The following is a 25466-nucleotide window of genomic DNA, read 5'->3' on the forward strand; positions in this document are numbered from 1 at the left end:
TTCCATTGCTTCTATTCAGTCACTGTGGTTATCCAATATGTAATCTTCTTGTTTAGTGTGTTTTCCCTTGACTATGCTATTTTTCTTATATCTGTCTGTTCCAAAAGCCATATTTATATCATTGCTGAATACTTCTGTCATCTTTAGTAATTGGTTGAGTTGTTGATTTGTTGCTGCTAGTAGTTTTGGATCATCCATGTATAGCAGATGTGTGATTTTGTGTGGGTATGTTCCAGTAATATTGTATCCATAATTTGTATTATTTAGCATGTTGGATAGTGGGTTCAGAGCAAGGCAGAACCAGAAAGGACTTAATGAGTCTCCTGGGTATATTCCACGCTTAATCTGTATTGGCTGTGTTGTGATATTATTTGAATTTGTTTGGATATTAAGTGTGGTTTTCCAATTTTTCATTACTATGTTTAGGAACTGTATCAATTTAGGATCTACTTTGTATATTTCCAATATTTGTAGTAACCATGAGTGGGGTACACTATCAAAAGCTTTTTGGTAATCAATGTATGCGTAGTGTAGTGACCTTTGTTTAGTTTTAGCTTGATATGTCACCTCTGCATCTATTATCAGTTGCTCTTTACATCCTCGTGCTCCTTTACAACAGCCTTTTTGGACTTCATTTATAATTTTGTTCCGTGTTGTATGTGCCATTACTTTCTGTGTAATGACTGAAGTTAATATTTTGTGTATTGTTGGTAGGCATGTTACGGGGCGATATTTTGCTGGGTTTGCTGTGTCTGCTTGATCTTTAGGTTTCAGATAAGTTATTCCATGTGTAAGTGTATCAGGGAATGTGTATGGGTCTGCAATGTAACTGTTAAATAATTTATCTAAAAACAAAGATGATGAGACTTACCAAAGAAAAGCGCTGGCAGGTCGATAGACACACAAACAAAAACATACACACAAAATTCTAGCTTTCACAACCAACGGTTGCTTCGTCAGGAAAGAGGGAAGGAGAGGGAAAGACGAAAGGATGTGGGTTTTAAGGGAGAGGGTAAGGAGTCATTTCAATCCCGGGAGCGGAAAGACTTACCTTAGGGGGAAAAAACGACGGGTATACACTCGCACACACACACGCGTATCCATCCGCACATACACAGACACAAGCAGACGTCTGCTTTTGTCTGTGTATGTGCAGATGGATATGCATGTGTGTGTGTGCGCGAGTGTATACCCGTCGTTTTTTCCCCATAAGGTAAGTCTTTCCGCTCCCGGGATTGAAATGACTCCTTACCCTCTCCCTTAAAACCCACATCCTTTCGTCTTTCCCTCTCCTTCCCTCTTTCCTGACGAAGCAACTGTTGGTTGCGAAAGCTAGAATTTTGTTTGTATGTTTGTGTGTCTATCGACCTGCCAGCGCTTTTGTTTGGTAAGTCTCATCATCTTTGTTTTTAGATATATTTTTCCAATGTGGAATGTTTCCATCTATTATATTCATATGTTAAATAATTTAGTTAGATGTGAATGTCTTGAGGTGAACTTCTTGTATTTTCAATCAATATTCTCACGAAATAACTTATTTTTATGTAATTAAAGCTTAAAAATCATTATTTTCAAGATTTGGCCAAGTGACTGAAAACACTCTGTTACTGTCTGAAGCTCTGGTGACATCACAGGCTAGGATTAAGATGAAGCTGTGTGTTATAGGAGTGTTAGTCAAAGTTACAAGTGTTTTTCTGTGCTTTTTCAAAAACAGTTATTTAGAGATGGCAAAGACCTTTACAACTTTTAAGTAACAATGGAAACGAATTTGGTGAAGGCTGATAGTGGAAACTTTGCAAAAACTGATGCCTTTATGGTCTCTTTGTTCTTCAAAAGATTTTTGTTGCGGAAATAAGAAAAATGAATTGCATAGTGCCAGGGACAGAATTAATGTGACACAGTAATAAGTTGCAGAATTGTCTAAGGGAATCTGGAACTGGGTTATTTGCTTGGACCATGATGAAACGGTTTTCCAGGGTTACTAGCGAAAGCCTGTACAATAAAACACAGCAGAAACTTTTTTCATTCAGAAGATAATTCTGATTGTTGCTGTCGTTGTAGCCAGAATTACTACTGTTTTCCAGGAACCTCTTTTCTCAATTTTCAAATTATCAGACAGTGTAACAACACTTGTGTGAAACTGTAGATCATCATCATGTGTCTTCAGCAGCTTTACAAAGTGTATTTTTTCTGTTCCTCCATGTCATTAATTTCAGCGACTGGAAAATTATGTCTATAAAATATGCAGTTGATGCAGCAGAACCTTAAGATATCTGTTGTTTTAGTGCATACTTAACTGCTGCTGAAATACTATGATTTAAAAGCAGGACCAACTCTCATTATATCATAACACCCTGGTCTTATTACATTTCCTCATAGCAATCTATAATTTTTTTCTTTGTCAAATTATTTCTTTCAATAATTTGTCTGGAAAGAATAATGTGGTCAAAAATTGTTAAATGGTTTCTAAGATTCTTCAGAATAACAGGTAAATCAGGCACAAAATACCTTTCCTTGGCATCATTGATGTACCTTCACACATGAAGCACGCGATTTCAGGGATTGAGCGTCCGGGACCATTCACAGGCCCACCTATAGAGCCCACCTGGGTCAAGCCAGTGGTGCACTCTGGTGAGCTGCCAATGAAACAGTATTATTTAAGCTATCTCAAACAAGGGCTCTGCCTATTTTTAACCCTGTACATCTGTTGTCCAGTCAATGTATTCAGTGCTATGCACAAACTGTATCTTGCATGTTGCTTTATAAAGTACTATGTTCTATAAATCATGTTTGTTCTTGCTATAGCAAACTTAGAGATGTGAGAGTTACATTTTCTCTGCATGTTCGTGCCCGTACTAAGTCACCTGACGAACTTCCCAATGGAAGAAATACTCCAACGTATCACTGTCCAGCAGCAAACTTTCACAGAACACCACTTGACTCTTGCCACCACTCTCAGTCAGGTGCCCTCTGAGTGATTGCGGCAGGTTACTCTCCCGTCAGTGCAACCATCGCCCTTTCTGGCATATGATGAATCTGCTGAAGATTGAGACACTTACAAGACATCGTTATGCTGACATTTTCAGGTTTTTCACATGGGCGATGCAAAACTTTGTAGGGCTTTCTTTATTTCCTAGCTTTCGTCATGCATTTATCAGTTGTTGTACCAACTTGAACCTTTGCAAGAACTGGTCAGCTTATCATCTGATGAAATGTGCAAGTTTCTCTCAGACTGTTATTGTGACAAAACACGTCACTGCAGTGCATGTCAAATTCTATCAATGTCAGAAATGCTCAAACCAATTTTACAAAACCAGGGTTGCCGAATTACATGAGTTGAGATGTCATTTTAAATTTGTCACTAGCACCCATCACGAATCCTACGCCACTCACATGGTGTGTGATATTATTATTCATCTGGCCCTGGATAGGGAAGTCCATGAAAAAGCACTTCAGTGTGAGAATCCAATGCTTATGGATGTGCTCAATATAGCACAGTTCTTTGAAGTGTCACAGGCCATAGGCAATCAGATTGCTGCGTGGGGGGAGGTATCAGAAGTTCCTAAACAAACCCCTGTTAGGCACGCTGCAAGTGTTCAGAATAACGGGCAAGCCATTTGATAAGTACAACATTCGACTCCGTGTTGCATGTGGCAGCGTTGGTTACAGCCACAGCAGTAACAGGCCGCATCACAACAGTAGCTGCATGTCCCCCTTCCGCCTTTACACGAGCATGCTGCGTGCCCTAAGCATTGGGCTGTTTGCAATAAGTGTTGAAAGAAAGCGAGGCACATACAATAGTACCAATGGACATAAACTGTAACTCTATAGTGATTACTGTGACTCTACAATGACTGTCTCTCCAAAGAAATCATTTATTCACTTGTGTGTGGCTAATAAATTGCTAAAAATACAAGTGGACACAGGAACTGCAGTGACTTGAGCTCCCCCCTACTCACACAGAAGTTGGTTAGCTACAATAAACAGCAGATTCTGATCCTAAATCAGTTCTCTGCACCTGTCTCTTACAAATCTGTTGTTCACCCTTTCACCTTCCTGTTGTGGATCATTCCCATATTGCAGACCTGTTCGGGTTAGATGTGTGTAACTATTGCAGTTTCTCCATCACGTATGAGGTAAATTTAGCGTCTGATCAAGTTCTTTAGCAGCAACTAGAGTCCCCCTGCTCTGAGTTTTCATCTCTGTTTTCCCTGGGCTTGGTTGTGCTACCGGTTTTCAGGCCCACATCACCACGAAAGAGTCCGACCGCCCTTGGTTTTTTTCTGGGCGCAGCAGGTGCCTGTCACATTGCGCGATGCTGTCAAGGCCGAATTAGACTGTCTGACGTCACTTCCTTACACCATAACGTACTGTGGCTTCTACATGTCTGTCATTGGCGGCCCTCTCGCACCAAAACTTTGACGCACCAGCATGTGTATTGGCCAGACATAGATGACGACATTACATGGCTTATTGCCACTTGCACTCACTGCATTCAGCAACAGGTGGCCCCATGAGCACCGTTTTCCCCCTGGCTGATGTCGCAGCACTCATGGGACCATCTAAATGTTGATTTTGCTGGGCCCTTCCTAAATCAGTATTGGCTCATTGGATGCCTATTCCAAGTTTCTCTACATGGCACGTTGTCTGTCCACATCCGCAAGGACCACCATTTTGGCCGTGTCAAAGATTTTTGCAATTGAGGTAGCTCCATATACTGTGGTTTCCAATAACAGCCCCAGTATCTTTCTTGAGAATTTGCATCATTTTTTTCAGGCTAGTGGTGTTCGCCATCTCACAGTTGATCCATCTCATCCTCAATATAATGGTGATGCCAAACGCATGATTCAGACATTTAATATCGCCAGCTCTGCGTTAGTTCCAGCTGGGTGCACATGTCGGAGCTTCGTGGCTGGTTCTGTGTGGCCGTCATCTTCGACACTTCCTGCTCCCACCGATACCCATGGCGCCGACCACTGGCCTCGATGAAGAGTGTCATGGAGATGTTGTCCTTGGTCCTGCCCTGCAGCCTACCACGAGAGTGGTCATAGTGTGCCAAACCACCCCTCATCACTTCCACCCCTACTCGCCAGTGCCGACACGCCACATGCTGTGCAGCCACCATCGTAAGGTGATGAAATGGACGCCAGCATTGTCACTGGAGTTTTTCATGACTCTAATCTCAAGTGCCTTCTGAGAGCAGTTCTTTTTTTCTGTACCAGTGCTTTTTTTTACGTACCCTGCATTTTTTATGAGCCTAGTCATATGTATGTGGCTTTCCCACCTTCTAGACTGGAAGAGTGATGTACCTTCACTAGTGACATGCGCAATTTCAGAGGGTGTGCATACATACAGTTCACAGGTCCACTTATGGGGGCCAAATTCATCGGCCTTGTGGCGCATTCTAGTAAACTGTCAAGGAAACGGTATTATTTAAGCAATCGCAAACAAGTTCTCAGCCTATTCTTTACCTGTATTACTGTCATCCAGTCAATGCGTTCAGTGCTATGCACAACCTATATCTTACATGTTGCTCTATAAGTACTATGTTCCATAAATCGTGTTTGTTGTTGCTATAAAAATCATCCTTGAAATTCACCTAAAATTGATATGGTGCAAAATGAAGCTAACAAAGGAAAATAGATATTGAAATGTAATGTGACACAGAATTTAAAGTCAAGTTACCTCCCGTTAGGAATGTGGACGCACTCAACGACTGTGATATGACTTTGAAAATGATAGAGCACAGCAATCAGTTATCCTTTCATTTCAGGTTTTATTAATCAAATCTAGATTTCGGTTAGTGCATAGCCATTACCAATACACTATTTGATAGTATCAATGCATGTCCTAGTATGTCGGTCCCCTGTTGTTCAGGCTTCTGTAACAGTTCGTTCAAGACTACTGCACAATGAAGGTAGGCTTTGCAAGTGAACACATCGGCTGGCTGCATGGCACCCTCTATATGAACTATGCACTGTGAAAAATGCCCAGTTTTGGGAATTATTTGAGAATCGCTTGCTAGGAAGCAGTGAGGGGTTTGACCCAGGAGGTACAAACTAGGTCGTGCCGTCTTGCCAATAAGTAGCAGCCATTAACATAACACTGTATGAGTACAATGGTTATAACACTGAACCTACATAACTTTTTCTGTGGTACATTTGTTTAGATGCATGTACAGTGTTAATAACAGCAATTCAGTATATTGGTTTTATTCTACTTATAATTAAAGTCTGTTTGAAGTGGCACAGAGATTAGTACTATCTACATCTGTAATGGAATGGCAAGCCACACCAACTATCCATCTTGCTGACATTTGGCACCATCTATGAACTATTCAGTAAATAAGAGGAACTACATACCTCATCATAAACAACAGGGGACTGACATGCATTGATACTATGAAATCGTGCATCAATAATGGCTATGCACTAAGCAAAATCTAGATCTGATTAATAAAACCTGAAATGAAAGGACAGCTGATTGCTGTGGTCCATACTTTATTTGTAATAAAGTTCTGCAAGAACTTTAAAGTGCGCTTAAGAAGACAGTAGTATTAAGCAAAGAGAACAAGAAGGAAAAAGAAACAAAAGGAAAAAACTCTCTCTGAATGAGGACCGATCTTGAGAACATTGGCGCAGAAGTCCAGCGTGCCACTGATTATGCTACAAGCAACAAAGTGTTCATATGGAGTATTTACTTACATCAAAACTATCCTCTCACACACACACACACACACACACACACACACACACACACACACACACACACTTAGTGACCACTATGTCATTTGGATCTCTACGAGCGAGTTGCTACCACATTTTATGCATCTTCCCGTTCTTTGGAACACTAAAAAACAATTTTCAGGGGTTTTTATAGATATATTTGGACAATGTGGAACTAAGTACCATTTGTAACTCACTTTCCAAAATGTAAATTCCAAAACAAGAAATCACTGTGAATGAGCTTTATGAAAGCGAGAACACCATTCTAACCAGTGACATCACAGGCATCATATGATTCAAATGGAGCATTTCAATGGGCATTCGAATTATTAGAATTTCATTTCCATTTTTTTAAAATACTGTAATCCATGAGAAAAGAAAGCATGTTATGAGTATAAAATGATATAATTAACCATTTAGGACAATTTCCTGCATACTATCGTGTACGCACTGTCACCCACAGCCACAGGGTCAGACAAAGAATTCGACACCCAAAAGGCACTTTGAATTCAACACTAAGATAACATGTGACTACTGCTGGACTAATTCATCATGCAAAGTAGCTTGAACCCACACGTTGCTTCACAGGGTGGTAGTTTCAGTTCAACATGCACGGTTAGAGAATTTACTGAAAGGGGCAGATGTGACCAACCAGAACTACTACTATCTCCATCACAATCTTCAGGAATGGTGTTTTCATGCTGGCAATGAAAGTAGCTTATCAGATCATAATACCACCCACACTCGGGACATAAATTCTCCAGTTTTTACACCAGCTGATGTGGGGGATGGCCTGCATGAAGGAAGTGTTTTGCTACATATACTGGTTTTAGAGAGAGAGAGAGAGAGAGAGAGAGAGAGAGAGAGAGAGAGAGATCAAAAGAACAGTCGGCACCTTTGTTGCACGCACCCAAAATTAGGCAGTCCCACGTCACACCACAAGTTTTTCATTGTGGCCAAAACCAGAGCACTATTGGGCTCTGGTTCTCACAGATGATGTTGGACCATTCAGAGGTACAATGTGGCTGTTGGTGGTGGATGCTCTCCCTATATGGCCTTAACTTGGACAGATACCCAGGCAACAATCCAGACCCTAGCAAACACATTTGCCATAGAGGGGGCAAACTACTCCATAGTAGCACACAATGCCCCATAGTTTGTGTCACCTAAGTTAGAAAATTTTAGCTCAAGTTTCTGATCATTAAACCACTCTCTTATTAAAGCATTTATGATATTTTGTCAGTATAATAGCATGCAACACCTGACCTCCCCTCCATTCCATCCTAAGCCTACATCCAATGCAAAGGCTGAGCAGAAATTTAGGACATTCAAAACTCGTATGACAGAAACACTCCCTACGTCATCAGATGACAGTACAGGGTTATTACAAATGATTGAAGTGATTTCACAGCTCTACAATAACTTTATTATTTGAGATAATTCACAATGCTTTGCACACACATACAAAAACTCAAAAAGTTTTTTTAGGCATTCACAAATGTTCGATATGTGCCCCTTTAGTGATTCGGCAGACATCAAGCCGATAATCAAGTTCCTCCCACACTCGGCGCAGCATGTCCCCATCAATGAGTTCGAAAGCATCGTTGATGCATGCTCACAGTTCTGGCACGTTTCTTGGTAGAGGAGGTTTAAACACTGAATCTTTCACATAACCCCACAGAAAGAAATCACATGGCGTTAAGTCGGGAGAGCGTGGAGGCCATGACATGAATTGCTGATCATGATCTCCACCACGACCGATCCATCAGTTTTCCAATCTCCTGTTTAAGAAATGTCGAACATCATGATGGAAGTGTGGTGGAGCACCATCCTGTTGAAAGATGAAGTCGGCGCTGTCGGTCTCCATTTGTGGCATGAGCCAATTTTCCAGCATGTCCAGATACATGTGTCCTGTAACATTTTTTTCGCAGAAGAAAAAGGGGCCGTAAACTTTAAACCGTGAGATTGCACAAAACACGTTAACTTTTGGTGAATTGCGAATTTGCTGCACGAATGCGTGAGGATTCTCTACCGCCCAGATTTGAACATTTTATCTGTTCACTTCACCATTAAGAAAAAATGTTGCTTCATCACTGAAAACAAGTTTCGCACTGAACGCATCCTCTTCCATGAGCTGTTGCAACCGCGCTGAAAATTAAAAGCGTTTGACTTTGTCATCGGGTGTCAGGGCTTGTAGCAATTGTAAACAGTAAGGCTTCTGCTTTAGCCTTTTCTGTAAGATTTTCCAAACCATCGGCTGTGGTACGTTTAGCTCCCTGCTTGCTTTATTCGTCGACTTCCGCGGGCTACGCGTGAAACTTGCCCGCACGCGTTCAACCAATTCTTCGCTCACTGCAGGCCGACCCGTTGATTTCCCCTTACAGAGGCATCCAGAAGCTTTAAACTGCGCATACCATAGCCAAATGGAGTTAGCAGTTGGTGGATCTTTGTTGAACTTCGTCCTGAAGTGTCGTTGCACTGTTATGACTGACTGATGTGAGTGCATTCCAAGCACGACATACGCTTTCTCGGCTCCTGTCGCCATTTTGTCTCACTGCGCTCTCGAGCGCTCTGGTGGCAGAAACCTGAAGTGCAGCTTCAGCCGAACAAAACTTTACGAGTTTTTCTACGTATCTGTAGTGTGTCGTGACCATATGTCAATGAATGGAGCTACAGTGAATTTATGAAATCGCTTCAATCATTTGCAATAGCCCTGTACAACAAGCACACTGCAAGTTACCTATCTGCGCCATCAATGATCCTGGTAAGGCACAGCTGTCGGACAGGCACAGGCACTGTTTGCTTTTGGACCTACTGGGCTCTGCCAAGTGAGCACAGGGCCCATGGCCCTCAACACACCATCACACAGACTCCTATGTCTGGATTCCAACTGCCCAGGCTATTTATGGCCCTACATGCTAGTTAAAGGGGGAGGTAAAGTCAGTCCCTGCCCACCAGCAATGAAAATGCAGACATTTTGCCCCAATGGCTCAATACATCAAAAAGCACTACATTGAAATTATAACTGTGTTGAAGGGCTAAATGGATACGGTGCACGCCACTGCTCTGTTATAAGGAGCCATTTGTTAAGCGCCACAGGCAGTTTGCCTACAACCATTTTGTTCTGGACTTCCAATTTCACTTGCCTACTGACTCGAGTGTTTACCTTTGTTTATGACTGCTCTAGCTTCAGTTATTGGCTCCGAGTTGGATTTCATATGTTATGGTACTCCTAATCACCCTTGAGAACACTGCATCAACTGGGCTTGTGACTGATCACAATGAAATTGTCCTAAGCAGCCACTCTTGTAATAAACCTGTTACTGGTATATCTGTGGTATACAAACACGGGTGTTGTCCAAAAATGTTTGAGTAATTTCAATAAGTAGTAATAAAAAAACTTTCAAAAATTCTAAATGTGTACTACAAAAACAGTAGTAAAATTTAATGTCATAGATGATCATCTGCAATTGGTAATTTCTTCTTCTTCTCTCTCTCTCTCTCTCTCTCTCTTTCTCTCTCTCTCTCTCCCTCTCCCCCCCTCCCACCCCCCATCTACCCTTTCCTCCAGACATGCGGTTTGAAGGGGTTCTACATTTCCTGTAACTACAGACGTTATCTGCTAGAACAGTTTCCCATAATCAGTGTACTTTAAGTGAAAATTCTACTCTGAATAACACTTACACAAAATTACATACAAATTCCACTTAACATACCTCTATTTCTTCCCCAGGTTCAACCCGTCCTGCAGGTAGGTACCACTGGCCATAACATGAACTCTTGGCTTCCTGCATCATCAGGATCTCTCCCTCTTCATTCATGAGCACTCCAATAACAATGTACGTTACTGTAGATTTCACTAGAGGTACATAGTCCGATGATACACATGGTGTTATTCCCTTGGCAGCTGTAAGAAATAACAAAATTCCTTCAGGAGGGAAAGGAGCAGGAAGAAAAAGTTCATGATTATTACACACTAGAAGATAATCACAATACTAAAAAATAATACAATGACTCCCAAATAAAAAAAATGGCAGCTTTTGCATTGGTCTTCTAGTCACATGAACAAATTTGTAGAGAGCACCGCTGAACAATGTGATATAGCAAAAGGACAGGAAATATGGTGCTTGTCTCATGTTAAAAGTATTTTGCACAAAATGTGCAACCATTTGCCACAGCCATGGTATAAATTAAGCAAAACAAAAACTTTTTGTGCTTCTGTAAAGCCAAAATTTTCAAAAAATACCTGCTTGTCTTTGAGTACATAGAGACACTGTTCCAATTTAACATAAGCAACTGCATAAAGATGAACAAAATAACTCAGTGATCAGAAAAATCCAATGACATGGCATGGCCCACAGAAATACTCATGAACAAAGATTACAGTTCAAGTCCCTGCAATTATCTTGAGATAATATTAAACCGCTCTCTTCTTAATGCAATCATGATATAGTCAACTGTATATGAAAGACTGCCACCTAGCACTGCTTAGGCCTTGGGGATCCCAATTTGTGTTGGCTTGATCTGAATTCAGCAGTGATTGGACTGTGAGGTACAGGACACAGAGGTCTTTACAGCCACTACTAAATTATGATGAGCATGTAAAACAAAAATATCACAAAAATTTAAAAACCTTATTCCAAAAAATGAAATATTTTCTGCAAAAATTCTAATGTGCACATACAACTGTTGACACTACGGAAACCGAACACTTAGGAGACTACTGGGCCTCTGAAACAGGCCATATGTGCTGTTATTGAAAGTGTTACTAGCACATAAGTAATTGATGAACCTTCTACAGTAATACATATCAAAAAAGGACCAAGCTTCACAATATTTATATTTATGTTTATGTTTACTTTAGTTCTTTGACAAATTACAAATTTTAAAATCATGGTGACAGAAAGTGTAACTATTCGCCCAAGGAAAAAGTGTAAGGTGAATTATTAAGCAATTTTTTCCTCCTAAGCTTCCAAAATTTCTTGTTCACTCAACAAATGTGACATATTTGTAGCAGAGTTACAGCAAACTGTGAAACACATCAAGTACATGCATGAAATGACGTCAATGTGATCATACAGGCACAGTCATTAATGACAGTAGCTGTTACGTTTGCTAATGTTTCTTTCAAAATAATTCTAGAAATTGACAACAGAATGCAGCACCAGTCATGAGGCAAGTCGCAAGACATCTTATCACTGTTATCATATGAAATGAGTCCAGTTTTCAAGAGATTGGTGGCTTTCACTGAATAACTGGCACTCAGTAAAATCAGTTGGCAAACTATACAACAAAATAAAGGCAAATGTTAGTAACAGAAGCACTGCAGGAAAAAAAGACTGACAACAAATCTACACAAGCATTTCCTACTGAGGCACATCACAAAAAATTGCTACTTATTTAGAAACACTGAGATAAAGTATCTTTTTTCACAAACAACAAACTTACGACACCACTTGCCTCATGTAGTAAACATAAAAACCTCACAGTAGAATATATAAATTACAGTTTAACAGTTGTCCTGCCTTCTTCATAGGTAAAATAGGAAGAACTTCCCATCATGCAATGAAGCCACAGCCACTTTGACAAATCCTCAGTAGCTAATCATATGTACCAACACACACAATTAAGCAGAAGAATGTACAATGGATGCTTCAGTGGTGCAGCTGACACTGTTTCTAGACCCACTCAACATTCAAGCACAACAAAGTGGCTGTTGAGTATCCACTTTGCCCTGTTTAGCGCCCATTTGCTGCTCTGCATGACAGGAGTTTCCAGATGAGCACGTGGTCACTGGAGCGTAGACTGTCTGCAATCTCCCACTGGGCAACATGTAAGAGGATAGTAAATCTTATTGAAAAATAAATTGACTGAGGAGAACGATCCCACAGGAGTGCTGAAATGGGGTCTCTGCCTCATGTCCTGTCAACAAAGGGGTCTCACCAGCTCTACCACAGGGTCAGATGGTGGTGATGTCCCGCACTCTATGTCCCATATTATCTGCAGATAAGAGGAATGGGGAAGGTAACTGTGTCATGTGGTTATTGAGTATCTTCTGATATACTGGTTTCTGAGGGGGCAGATACAGAGTAAATTCTAGTGACCTTATGATGCACATTTACAGTTAGTTATTTGCATGCTCTGTATCACAATTGCAACATCTTGCTATGATACAGAATGATTCAGATTTAAAACTGTGGTACATCACCTCAGTGGAAAATATGGCAACATGCTGTTCATTTAAATGATTTGTTAAGTTGGTTTTTTGTTTGTAAGTACGTGGAAAGACAAGATGTGATATGCATCAGCTGCAATGATAGTCACTCACTATTAGTTCTCTCTACACTGAGGTCACCCTTACTGTGGATGCTATATCCACTTTGCATAGAAAAGTCAAAATCCATAAAAATTGTGCTGTAAAAATTAGCACAATTGCCTTTGCTGTGCTGCAAGTTTAAGTTCCTCCACATGCATTCTGTACCCACCAATGTTCCGCTAGTATATGGATGCCACTTTATCACGTCTCTGTACTGAAATTAATAGATCCATCAGACACAAAGAGATTCGCGTGGCCCAACAGTTTGCAAACTGTATTTCTCTGCACCTGAATATCCCCTTCATGCTATTTTTTTCTTTCAGTGGAGACTGTGGTACTTTCCTGAAAGTGGCACTGCTTGTCTTTTTTCTTGAGTCTGTCTGTTGGGCCTAGAAGCTTTACTGTGCTGGTATATACATACTTTTCTTCCTGTGTGGAAGGAGCAGCAGGTTTTGAGCTAATGCACTCTTGTGTTCCTATTTACAAAGGCACATGTTTGAGCTGGCACTTATGTTGAAGTGTTGACTTTCAGATTGGCATTTAAAGAGCTGAGATCAATGCGGTAGTGAATATAGGCTTACATAGCTCTGCAGACTTTTTTTCATCTAAAGTAATTTTAGGAAGTAATCTGAGGAACAAATTTCTGAGGACATACACTGGAGCACAGCATTGTAGGATAGAGAATCATATACTGTGGAAACACTGGAAAAGAAGAGAAAGCATTTGTGATGTGGTGCTACAGAAGGATGTTGAAAATCAGATGGGCTAATAAGGTAAGAAATGAGGAGGTTCTCTGCAGTATCGGCGAACAAAGAAACATATAGAAAACAATGACAAAAAACGGAACAGGATAATAGCACATATCTTCAGATATTGGGTAATAACTGCCATGGTTCTACACGGAGCTGTCGAAGGTAAAAATTGCAGGGGAAGACAGACTGGAATACATCCCCAACATAGGATGCAAATTCTACTCTGAGATGAAGACGATGGCAAAGAGAGGAAGCTTTGGTGGGCCTCATCAAACCAGCCAGCAGACTGATGACCAAAAGAAAAATAGTAGCAATCAGCTTCACTATCTCAGCTCCTGTATTTTTCTTTCTTCAGGGTACCCAGTGTAATCTCGACATCAGTTGAGAGCAATTATCACATGCTAGAGAAGAGAACAAACGATTCCACACTGTGCAGCCTAACCACATATGCTCCATGTTGCTTCTCCTTTACAAGCCAAAGTGGTGCAGTGAAAACGTAAGCCATGTGTTCCCTAGGATACATTTTCCATTAAATGTCAAAATAAATGAAGCCATTTTTACTAATTCACCATCTATCCCTTTCCATTACAATTTGAAGAAAGTTTTCCATGCCAGTGCCTCCAAATCTTCTGATTCTTCCTCATGTGAAGTAGAACAGTGGTAAGACATTGGATTTTTATTTGCTGCACAGCTAGTAAAATAACAGACCCCTAACTCCATTAGGCATTTTTTTTCCTGGATGGGCCCTGTAATACTCCAAGACTTAAGCTGCCAACATTTACAACTCTGTAAATTTGGTCACTTATGAGAAAAACGCTACAAGTCACCACTGCAAAAAGCAAGGACAATCATATTTTCTATGATACACCAATACTTTGGCTTTGTGTCAAGTGTGACTTCTCCCAAGTCTCATGTGTAAACATTTCTCTCATTCATGACTTTGTGGTTACATTTGCCACAGATGATCAAGTCTGTATGGGAACTTCAAATCTTGCAGACCCAGTTTGGAAGACTTATCTGTATTACTAAATGGCTAATCAAGGGCACAGTCCCAGTTTTTGGTTGCCCATCTAACGGCTTCCAGGGGCAAGAACAGTTTGATTTTCAATATTCTATATAGTTATTGACCGTTAACTCAATAAGTTGAAAGTATTACAACTAGCAAAATTTTTATCACTGGCACCTTTCACAAAATGATTATTATATTTTAACTGTTTGTGCAATACAACTGCAGTACCATGCAAGACACTTTAATTTATTACTTCTTTACAGCTAACCCTATTCACAATATTTTTCAGACAGTATCCACAAAGGCATATCATTGTATGACACACAATTCAGGTGATGCGGCATCTTACAGACGTGAGTTAGATTCCTTAAAGACTTCGGGGTGGGGCTTTAATGGTTAGCTACAGTCCACTAATTTGAAACTACTCAACCAGCAGACTAACAAATTCAGTCCATTCAGCCATTATGGAGGAAAATTTTTATCTAAGTTACAATCATGCCTGTTTAAGCACTACCTTGAGCAAGTATAAAGGTATTCTGGCAGGTGCCAAGTTTTTAGATAAACTCATATACAAAATGTCACCACTTAAATAATGTCTCTCTTCTGCCAGATTTTACAATACTGTGGCTTGCACTCCAATTTGCACAAATGTAAATCATTCAGAGAAGGAATCAAAAACTTGGGCTATATTCTCAGCAGCAATATAAACACAGCATCATAGTAATCGGTAATTGTACAATCTTCTATATTTATCCAACTTTCCACATCTAGGTAAACGGAACACTAAATCCTAATGTTCCTTCCTTTTTCCTTTTCTATCAAAAATTTACAGAGTTAACAGTTTCAGTGAGTGCTAAACTATTATGCAAAGTTCATTCCAAGGTCAGCCACAATCGTGCAACCAACTTTTGCAGTTTAGCATAAAAGGAGTTCCTTTTAAATAGTTGCCTGCCTACAAACAACATTATGCTGCACTAATGAACAGCAATGTTGGGTCCACTTCTGAGCTAAACTCCGACTGGGAAACCATTGGTCCTAGAAGCCAACACTTCACAGTCTGACATCTTTAACACTTTAGAACACTGAAACTCCTATAACAGTGAAGACTCTGTAACTTTCACATAAAATATTCATTCCATAGGTCAAAGAAACTAATGCTAAATTGGAAAACAGGCATGGCTATTTTATATCCTATTCAAATTTCTACGCCTATTTCTAAGAAAGTCATTCTGCATGGAGATATATTAAGACCTGATACTGATCTTCAATAAGCTGCACAAAATAGCATACCAGTTCAGCGATTGACAGCTCTTGATTTCATAATTACAATACTTCATTTTCATACTGCTAGATAGCATGCCAATTCAGATGCCCTGTCTCTAATACCACTAAGTTTAAGCACCAAATTTGGTCAAGCAAATGAGTTTTGCTTCCAAATCAATGCAGCAGTCTTAAATTAGATGGAAAATTTTGCAATGAATGCATTCCAAAGAGGCATAAGACATGAGGCAGGATGCTCCACTATGGGCAATGCTACTATACCTACTAAATTGTTGGCCTACTAACATTAAACTGCCAGTCAACAACAGAGCTTTTTATGTCACTGCATCTTCTTAAATAAAGGCATAATATCACTGAGTACAGAAAGAGAGAGACACCAGGTTGTCATTCCACATGTCCTACATTCCAGCACCTTCCAGTTGCTACACCAAGTCTGTGAAGGGATGATTGCTGCACACTAACTATGACACAGAGTAGATAGTACAGGAATGCAAACATATGAGGTACATCAGAGCACACCTCAATAGTTCTTTACCCAAGGCCCATTACAACATAGCCTTGGGACCTCAACTACATTGACTTCAAAAGACCCTATTAGTAAACACTGTTGGTTGTAAGTGTTCACCCAATTCTCTATTTGGATAAGCTTCATTATACAGATTCTTGAGTGCACCACTGTTAAACTAGCAGATAACTGTTCTGTTAAGGCCATGTGTTCACACTATTTCACATGTTGTATTTGTACCAGTTGTCTATGGAATACACAGAATACCCATTTTTGTAGCTGAAGTTTCTAGCACATTTATGTAGTGGCTTCCACTCTGAAACAGCAGGTTGTGAAAGAAATTGTCATTACTAGTATCTGGCCAACAAGGGAGAAGTGGCAGCAAAAGTGCCAAATCACAAAACTCTTCATTAACCCCCTTAGGAAAAGGATAATATCACTGAGTACAGAACGAGACAGACATCAGGTTTTTTTTTTTTTTTTTTTTGTGGTTTTAGGGCGCACAACTTCAACGGTCATTAGCGCCCAGACTACGTTAGGAATGCACCGCGAGGCACAAGTTTAAAACAGCAATTAAAAGAGAAAACACGATAAAAGATCGACAGGCATAGGATTAAAAAAAAAAAAAAAAAAAAAAAAACAGCATAATTAAATGTCCTTAGACAGGTTGGTCAATTTGATAAAACGAAGAACGCGAGCAGCTGCTCCTGGGTCATCCGCTGAAATGGCATCGAGAGTACATGGCAGTCCAAGATCAAGACGCAGTGGAGTAAAATCCGGACAGGACGTTAAAATATGGCGGACCGTCAGCAAGTGCCCACATGGGCAGAACGGCGCCGGCGCAGCCGTCAGCAGATGGCGATGGCTGAACCGGCAGTGTCCAATTCGTAACCGGGACAAAACTACCTCCTCCCGCCGAGAGGGGCGTGAGGAGGACGTCCAAGCCGCGGGAAGAGGTTTCAAGGCCCGAAGCTTGTTGTCCGTAAGTGCAGCCCAATCGGTATGCCACAGCGATACAATGCGCCGACAAATGACCCTGCTACAATCTGATGAAGGGACACAACAAGAAGCTGTCCGAGGCTGGAGAACCGCAGCCTTGGCCGCGGCATCTGCAGCTTCGTTCCCAGGGATACCGACATGGCCAGGAACCCACATAAAGCTAACCGGAGAACCGTCGTCCACCAGCTGCTGAAGAGAGCGTTGGATCCGGTGCACGAAAGGGTGAACCGGATACGGATCACTGAGGCTCTGGATGGCGCTCAGGGAATCAGAGCAGATGACATAAGCAGAATGTCGGTGGCGGCAGATGTAAAGAACAGCCTGGTAGAGGGCAAAGAGCTCAGCTGTGAAGACCGAACAATGGCCATGGAGCGGGTATTTGAAACTTTGAGCCCCGACAATAGAAGAACAACCGACCCCGTCATTGGCCTTAGAGCCATCTGTAAAAATGAAGGTCATATTAATGAACTTCGAACGAAGTTCGACAAAACGGGAGCGGTATACCGAACCGGGGGTAACCTCCTTTGGGAGCGAGCTGAGGTCAAGGTGAACGCGAACCTGAGCCTGGAGCCAAGGTGGCGTGTGGCTCTCGCCAACTCTAAAGGTTGCAGGGAGTGAAAATTCAAGGTGTTGAAGGAGGCGACGAAAGCGAACTCCAGGGGGTAGCAGGGCAGAGACATACAACCCGTATTGACGATCGAGAGAGTCGTCAAAAAAAGAACGATAAGACGGGTGGTCGGGCATTGACAGTAGCCGACAGGCATTCCGACAAAGCAGTATATCGCGCCGGTAGGGCAGTGGCAATTCACCGGCTTCAGCATGAAGACTCTCGACGGGACTAGTATAAAATGCTCCGATCGCAAGACGTAAACCCCTATGTTGTATAGAGTTGAGGCGGCATAAGGTGGACGGCCGTGCAGAGGAGTATACGAAGCTCCCATAATCCAGCTTTGAGCAGACGATCGACCGATATAGGCGAAGTAGGACGGTTCGATCCGCTCCCCACGACATACCACTGAGAACACGGAGGACATTTAGAGAACGGGTACAACGGGCAGCCAAATATGACACATGTGGAGACCAGCTAAGTTTCCTGTCAAATGTAAGACCTAAAAATTTTGTTGTCTCCACGAATGGGAGAGCAACGGGACCGAGTCGTAAGGACGGTGGGAGAAACTCTTTGTAGCGCCAGAAGTTAACACAGACCGTCTTCTCGGCAGAAAAACGGAAGCCATTGGCGACACTCCAGGAGTAAAGATGGTCAAGAGAACGCTGAAGACAGCGCTTCAGGAAACACGTACGCTGCGCGCTGCAATAGATGGTAAAATCGTCCACGAAAAGGGAGCCTGATACATCAGCTGGGAGGCAATCCATTACTGGATTGATCGCTATGGCGAAGAGAGCGACGCTCAAAACTGAGACCTGTGGCACCCCATTCTCCTGGCGAAAGGTGTCCGACAGGACAGAACCCACACATACCCTGAACTGTCGATCCATTAAAAAGGAACAAATAAAAAGAGGGACGCGACCGCGAAGGCCCCATGTATGCATGGTGCGGAGAATGCCCGCCCTCCAACAGGTGTCTTAAGCCTTCTCCAAATCAAAGAACACAGCTGTGGTCGGGCGCTTCCGCAAGAAGTTATTCATAATGAAGGTTGACAAGGTAACCAGATGGTCAACAGCAGAGCGGCGCCTACGAAATCCACATTGTACATTGGTAAGTAGGCGCCGAGATTCGAGCAGCCAAACCAAACGAGAGTTAACCATTCGCTCCATCACCTTACAGACACAGCTGTTAAGCGAGATGGGTCGATAACTGAAAGGCAAGTGCTTGTCCTTCCCCGGCTTAGGAATCGGTACAACAATAGACTCGCGCCAGCATGCGGGAACATGTACCTCAATCCAGATGCGATTATAAGTGCGAAGAAGGAAACCTTTACCTGCAGGAGAAAGGTTCTTCAGCATCTGAATATGAATAGAATCAGGCCCTGGAGCGGAGGACCGTGACCGGGCAAGTGCATTTTCGAGTTCCCGCATGGTGAAAAGGGCATTATAACTTTCACGATTCGAGGAGCGGAAGTTAGGTGGCCTAGCCTCCTCTGCCTGTTTTCGGGGGAGGAAGGCAGGGTGGTAATGAGCGGAGCTCGAAACCTCTGCGAAAAAGCAGCCGAAGGCATTGGAGATATCCTCAGGGGCCACAAGAACGTCATTCGCGACCGTCAAGCCAGAAACTGGTGAGTGGACCTTAGTGCCAGATAGACGGCGCAGGCTACCCCAGATAACAGAAGAAGGAGTAAAACTGTTGAAGGTGCTTGTGAAAGCAGCCCAGCTGGCTTCCTTGCTTTCTTGCTTTCTTTAATAATACGACGGCACTGCGCACATAATCGTTTATAAGTGATACAATTCGCCACTGTAGGGTGGCGTTTAAAGGTGCGTAAAGCACGTCGACGAGCACGTAAAGCGTCTCTACAAGCTGCGGTCCACCAGGGGACCGGTACGCGACGTGGAGAAGAAGTGGTGTGAGGGATGGAATATTCAGCAGCAGTGAGAATGACTTCCGTGAGGTGTGCGACCTGACTATCGTAGCTTGTGAAGGTTTGATCCTGAAAGGTCGCCCCGGAAGAGAAGAGCCCCCAGTCGGCTTTGGAGATGTTCCAACTAGCTGAGCACGGAGAGGGGGTATGATGCAGGAGATGGATGACACACGGGAAGTGGTCGCTCGAATATGTATCAGAAAGGGCATACCACTCAAACCGGCATGCAAGTTGGGTAGTACATATAGAGAGGTCTAAATGGGAATAGGTGTGAGATGTGTTCGAAAGAAAAGTAGGGGCGCCAGTATTGAGGCAGACAAGATTGAGCTGGTTGAAAAGGTCTGCTAACAGGGAGCCCCTCGGGCAGGATGCTGAAGAGCCCCAAAGGGGATGGTGGGCACTGAAGTCTCCTGTTAACAAAAATGGTGCAGGTAGCTGAGCAATAAGTTGAATCATGTCTGCCCTGGTAACGGCAGACGACAATGGAGTGTAAACGGTACAAATAGAATATGTAAAAGTGGGGAGAGTAATTCTGACGGCAACTGCCTGCAGGCCGGTGTGCAATGTGATGGGATCGTAGTAAATATCATCCCGGACCAGCAACATAACCCCTCCATGAGCTGGAATACCTACCACAGGGGGTAGGTCAAAACGCACAGAGGTGTAGTGTGCCAAGGCAATGTGATCGCATGGGCGGAGCTTCGTTTCCTGGAGGGCTACGATGAGCGGACGGTGCAAGCGGAGCAGCAACTTCAAGTCCTCTCGGTTGGAGCGAATGCTGCGAATATTCCAGTGAATAAGTGCCATCGTGAGAAGAAAAGGAAGCATGGAGATCTGCATCAAACCAGTCTCAGGACTGAAGACCACAACAACAGGAAAATTCTGAACATCCACACAGTGTTTCATCGAGTGAAAGGAAGTAGGGTGCCAAAAATTCTCTCAGGTACTAATTATCAGCCTTATCAAGCCTACGCCATTCACAGTGGGAAAACAGTAATTATAGAAGTTGTCTTCTTTGTTTTATGGCCCCATTTTTCCCCAGCTGTAGTTGTATGAGTTACATACTTTAATACCATCTTCTACGACTGCTAAATGCCTTATTGAAGTACATGAAATGGCAAGATGGCAGTGGACCTTCACAACATAAAAAAACACGAATACGTTTAGCATTACTGATGGTGCTGTGTCCTAAAATCTACCACATATATGTAGAAGACTATGAAGAATGATATAAGTAACAAAAACATTTGACCACTGGAGATGCTTTAAAACAAATCTAAATGCATTTAGTCTTAATAAGGCTTTTGCTAAGTCACAAAAGTCAGTATTAACCTACTTATGGCTAGTAATTATAGTTGTTTGGCCTACTTCTGAGCTTTTCAATTGGTACAAAAATTGCCCTTTCCTATTTTGTTGCTATTACACAAAGAATGCAGTGTACTTTTAACACATTCCCATATATGGCATCAAAGTGAATTCATGAGCTAATTTTTTCAACATCCCATTTCCTAATTGTTTGTTTCGACTAATGCACTAACACCCAATATTTTACAAAGGCTTTACACAAATAATTGATGTTAAATGTAATGTGAGAGATAGATTAGAGACATGTTCACAATAGCTACATATGGCAGGGAACTGTATACTTTACAATGTAACTGTATACTTTACAATGGCAGAAAATCACAGTGCCAAAGGCTTGCAATAGTTTAACAGGCTAAAATTGTAACAAATCTGGAACTGTTTTATAACCATTATCAGTCACAGACAATATACCCATATATAGGTAAGTTGAGTGTTGATGAAATAACACTTTAAAAATTAAATTCATTCACTGTGAATGGATGTACTGGCTGTTTAAGTGGCCACACACCTGCGATACTAACACTTCTGAAGAACAAAGAATTCAAATAATAGTAAATTACAGAAAATTTAGTTTTACAAACAAGGATAGAAAATTTAGTTTTATAAATAAGGATATTGGACTCCTAATGTTGTTTCAAGTATTACACAGGCAGTTTTGTAAAAGATCTCAGGTAACACTGACGTAATTGCAAGAGTATAGTAACATTCTGCTATTTACTGTAATGAAGGTGGTCGCAACTGTCCTGAAGTGAAAATTTGTTTATCATTTTAATATAATTTGGTGTTCTGTCATTATAAAGAAAAGATAACCTTCAGGTGGCACTGTCGGGTGACATACCCTTACCATTCAGGCATAAGAAAACATTATGTTGTGCAGGATGATGATTGTTAACACTAAGACCCATAAATACAGTAAGCAAACATCCCAAGCAAGATTTAAATATCAGTCTTATTGTGGCTTCACAGCTTTCAGCTCAGGCCTTACTACTCACAATTTGGAGGTTTCTTGTAAAAGCATTGAAAGCATTTTGGGCGCAGAAGACTTAGGGAGAAATTGGAAGTTTGGCTAGGTCAAGAAACATAGTTCTATTCTCCTGCATATTTTTCCTACTTTTGCTCACTGCACATTACTTCTGCTTCCTGTGAATGCTCCTGTTTCACAATGCAACAGTCATACCATAGCTACAGGAAATCATGTGCTCGTATCTTTTACTTACAAAGCTTTAGAAAAGAAACGGTCAAATTACATTACATGGACACATTTAGTTTGGTTGTTAAGATAAGGATGTAAAGTTGTCCTCAATGCCTAGCTTGGCTTTACCACAACAGTGCTGCTTCACCAGACATTATCCTCTGACCAATGAGCTAACAAACCCCAAATTATAGAGGAACCTACAGTTTAATGTAAACAAAAAACCATAATGTAACACAGAATTTTTGCATTTACAAATCATTGCTAGAGGTAAAAGAGGCTCTAAATGACAGAAAGAGTATCTGAACTGACTAGACATTGAAACCCCAGCCTTCAGATTTGTAGTCTGACCACTAAGCCAATGAACTATACATTTTTTACATATCTGACCTCACTGTTTAAGAGAATGTCACAAATTTGGTATTATTTTAAAGGCAGAAACAGTTATTTTAATGATCATCACAAAACACTGTATTACATTATTGTGCACATCAACATTCTCCGGCCAATCACAAATAAATGTCTTGGCTGGTTGGAAGCTTAAAGGGACCAAACTACTACCTTAGCAGACACTCTTTCGTCCAACAGTAGTCTACATTACTGTACATCAGAGGTGGCCTACCATGCAAAACCTAGGATAAGAAAACCCTGCGATCAAAAGGTCAATGCAGGCTACATAAGAAAGAAAAAAAAAAAAGAAGGAAACAGGAGACGTAGGAAGAAAGGCAGGCAAGGTGCCCCATTTGGGGAGCAACCGAAAGCCCCCTGAAAGCAGAGTGCAATGACAGGACATACCACCAAGTTGAACTCAGAAAATATGATGAGACAAGAAGTTCTGGATAAAAATCGGGAGCGGTCCTCTGAGACCCCACTTGTGTAAGGTAGTGAGGATGTGTGTCACCACATGTCTTCTATGTTCTCCACAAAGAATAAGGGCTTTTTGGCCAAGAAGGGATTCCCGTCAGTCCTTGTGCAAACTGCTTATTGGGGTAGTATTTCTCTGCTTGCTGCTTAGCCCTATATTCCACACACGGCATACACAGGGAAGGGAACAATTTAGGATCATCTCTCTCTGCACTAAATGAGTACTTTCCATCCACAGATACTTCTGGGACCATATGTCCATCAGCACAAGGTAACTTCATCCGCTTCATTTGCGGCTCATCCGCCATGTTGTCACCCATGGGGGCTCTCCTAATGGATGCCACCCAGCTTCAACAACGGCTACCTGGCCAGTAATCTGTTGTTTGGAGTCCCTGTGCCCCAGTCACGATGGACAAACACTGCTTGGAAGACATGGGAGTTTTCACCTGAGGCACCAACAGTGCAATCCCTGCATGGTCAGGGGGCTACCACCATGCAGGAACTTGACACCCCTCCCTCCCCCTCCCCCCCCCCCCCCCCCCCCAATGGGATGGCTACCACGCTAGGTTTTGGGTGTACTGCCTTATTAAAGGGAAGGGTGCAAAGATGGAAATGCATATACTGCACTGTGCGACCTTCCCTTCACGCTCTACACTTGTGGAGAGTTCTGAAAATTGGTGGCAGGTCAAACCCAACAGTGGGGACCATGTATTTATTTAATGAAAAGTTGTAGACAATGTCAGAAGCGTAAACTCAATTCCCAAATCAAGCAGGGTCTGCACCAAAAAAACCATCTAATGGAGAGGCAGAGGGGAAAGGGATAATGGAAGTATATAGTTGCAACACAGAAAGGAAGTAATGCTGCATAGGCTGGGGCCTCGTGGTAGCCAAGTGGGTACTCGCAAAAGAAATGCGAGTCCCCTGGGGGTAATAAATGTCTTCCTTACTTCCTGCACTTTTAATATGGATTAAACTTAGACAGCCACAGGTTTATGAAATCCTTCACAAGTATAAGAACAGGAATTGTAATTATTTCCTCCCATAACTTAGGTGAACATCAAATTCTACTTCAAATGGAGTAGTGGTCCTCCTACAACTTCCGATGATTTACAGCTCGCATACGACAATATATTAGAAACTACTTGGGTCCGTTCTGTACTGAAATATACAAAAGCCTGTTCTGCTTGCAGGTCACGATACTAGACATCTGCTTTGAACCATGATGCAACTGTATTGTGGTGTATGATTTCATGGTAGCACAGCATATTTGAAATGGATTGCATTTGCAGACGGCACACTCTAATTTGAGATGTCTATGTTTCTAAATTATTTGTGAGTGCTGTTAGTGATTCACTGGACTTCCTGGGTTCTGTTTGTGAGAACAACACTGCAAGAGTTTGTGGTGGTTCATTAGTGGGTTATTGTGAAGCTGGCAGTTATGGGCAATAGATTCATTTTAGGGTTTGGAATTATTAGTGCAATGTGTTGTTTATGGTTGAAGATTTAATTTGGTTTCATTTTTTGTTAGTTACATATGTGACAATGTAGTTCATGAGTAGGTCTCCTCATAACACAATGGGGGACAACATGTTGTCCACGAGTAAATTTCGACAGTTGTTTGGTTTCACTGTCAAGTGTGAGAAGTGTTATGTTTGTTGAAAAGGTATGAGACTGAACAAAGTTGCTACATCCCAGACTACACACATGAAGGTGTTGTCATTGAGTGACTGCAGGAATAAACAAGATGACTTAAAGAACATTTCTACTTGGTCTGATGAATGAGAGGTTTCTATAAATGTGGAAAAATGTAAGTTAATACAGACAAGTAGGAGAAAGAGCCCTGTAACACTCAAATACAGCATTAGTAGCGTGCAGCTTGCCACAGTTACTTTGATTAAATATCTAGGTGTAACGTTGCAAAGTA

General features: G+C 41.8%; 1 protein-coding gene across 1 annotated transcript in view; it reads right to left on the reverse strand.

Moving 5' to 3' along the window:
* The window catches only part of LOC124721439 (8-oxo-dGDP phosphatase NUDT18), a 162794-nt gene that overhangs the window by 124634 nt on the left and 12694 nt on the right, over positions 1-25466 (reverse strand). The window contains exon 2 of the mRNA XM_047246417.1: positions 10442-10632. Coding sequence (XP_047102373.1) covers positions 10442-10632 — 191 coding nt within the window. The remainder of the gene's footprint in view (positions 1-10441; positions 10633-25466) is intronic.

The sequence above is a fragment of the Schistocerca piceifrons genome, chromosome X, assembly GCF_021461385.2.
Source record: "Schistocerca piceifrons isolate TAMUIC-IGC-003096 chromosome X, iqSchPice1.1, whole genome shotgun sequence".
NCBI lineage: Eukaryota > Metazoa > Arthropoda > Insecta > Orthoptera > Acrididae > Schistocerca > Schistocerca piceifrons.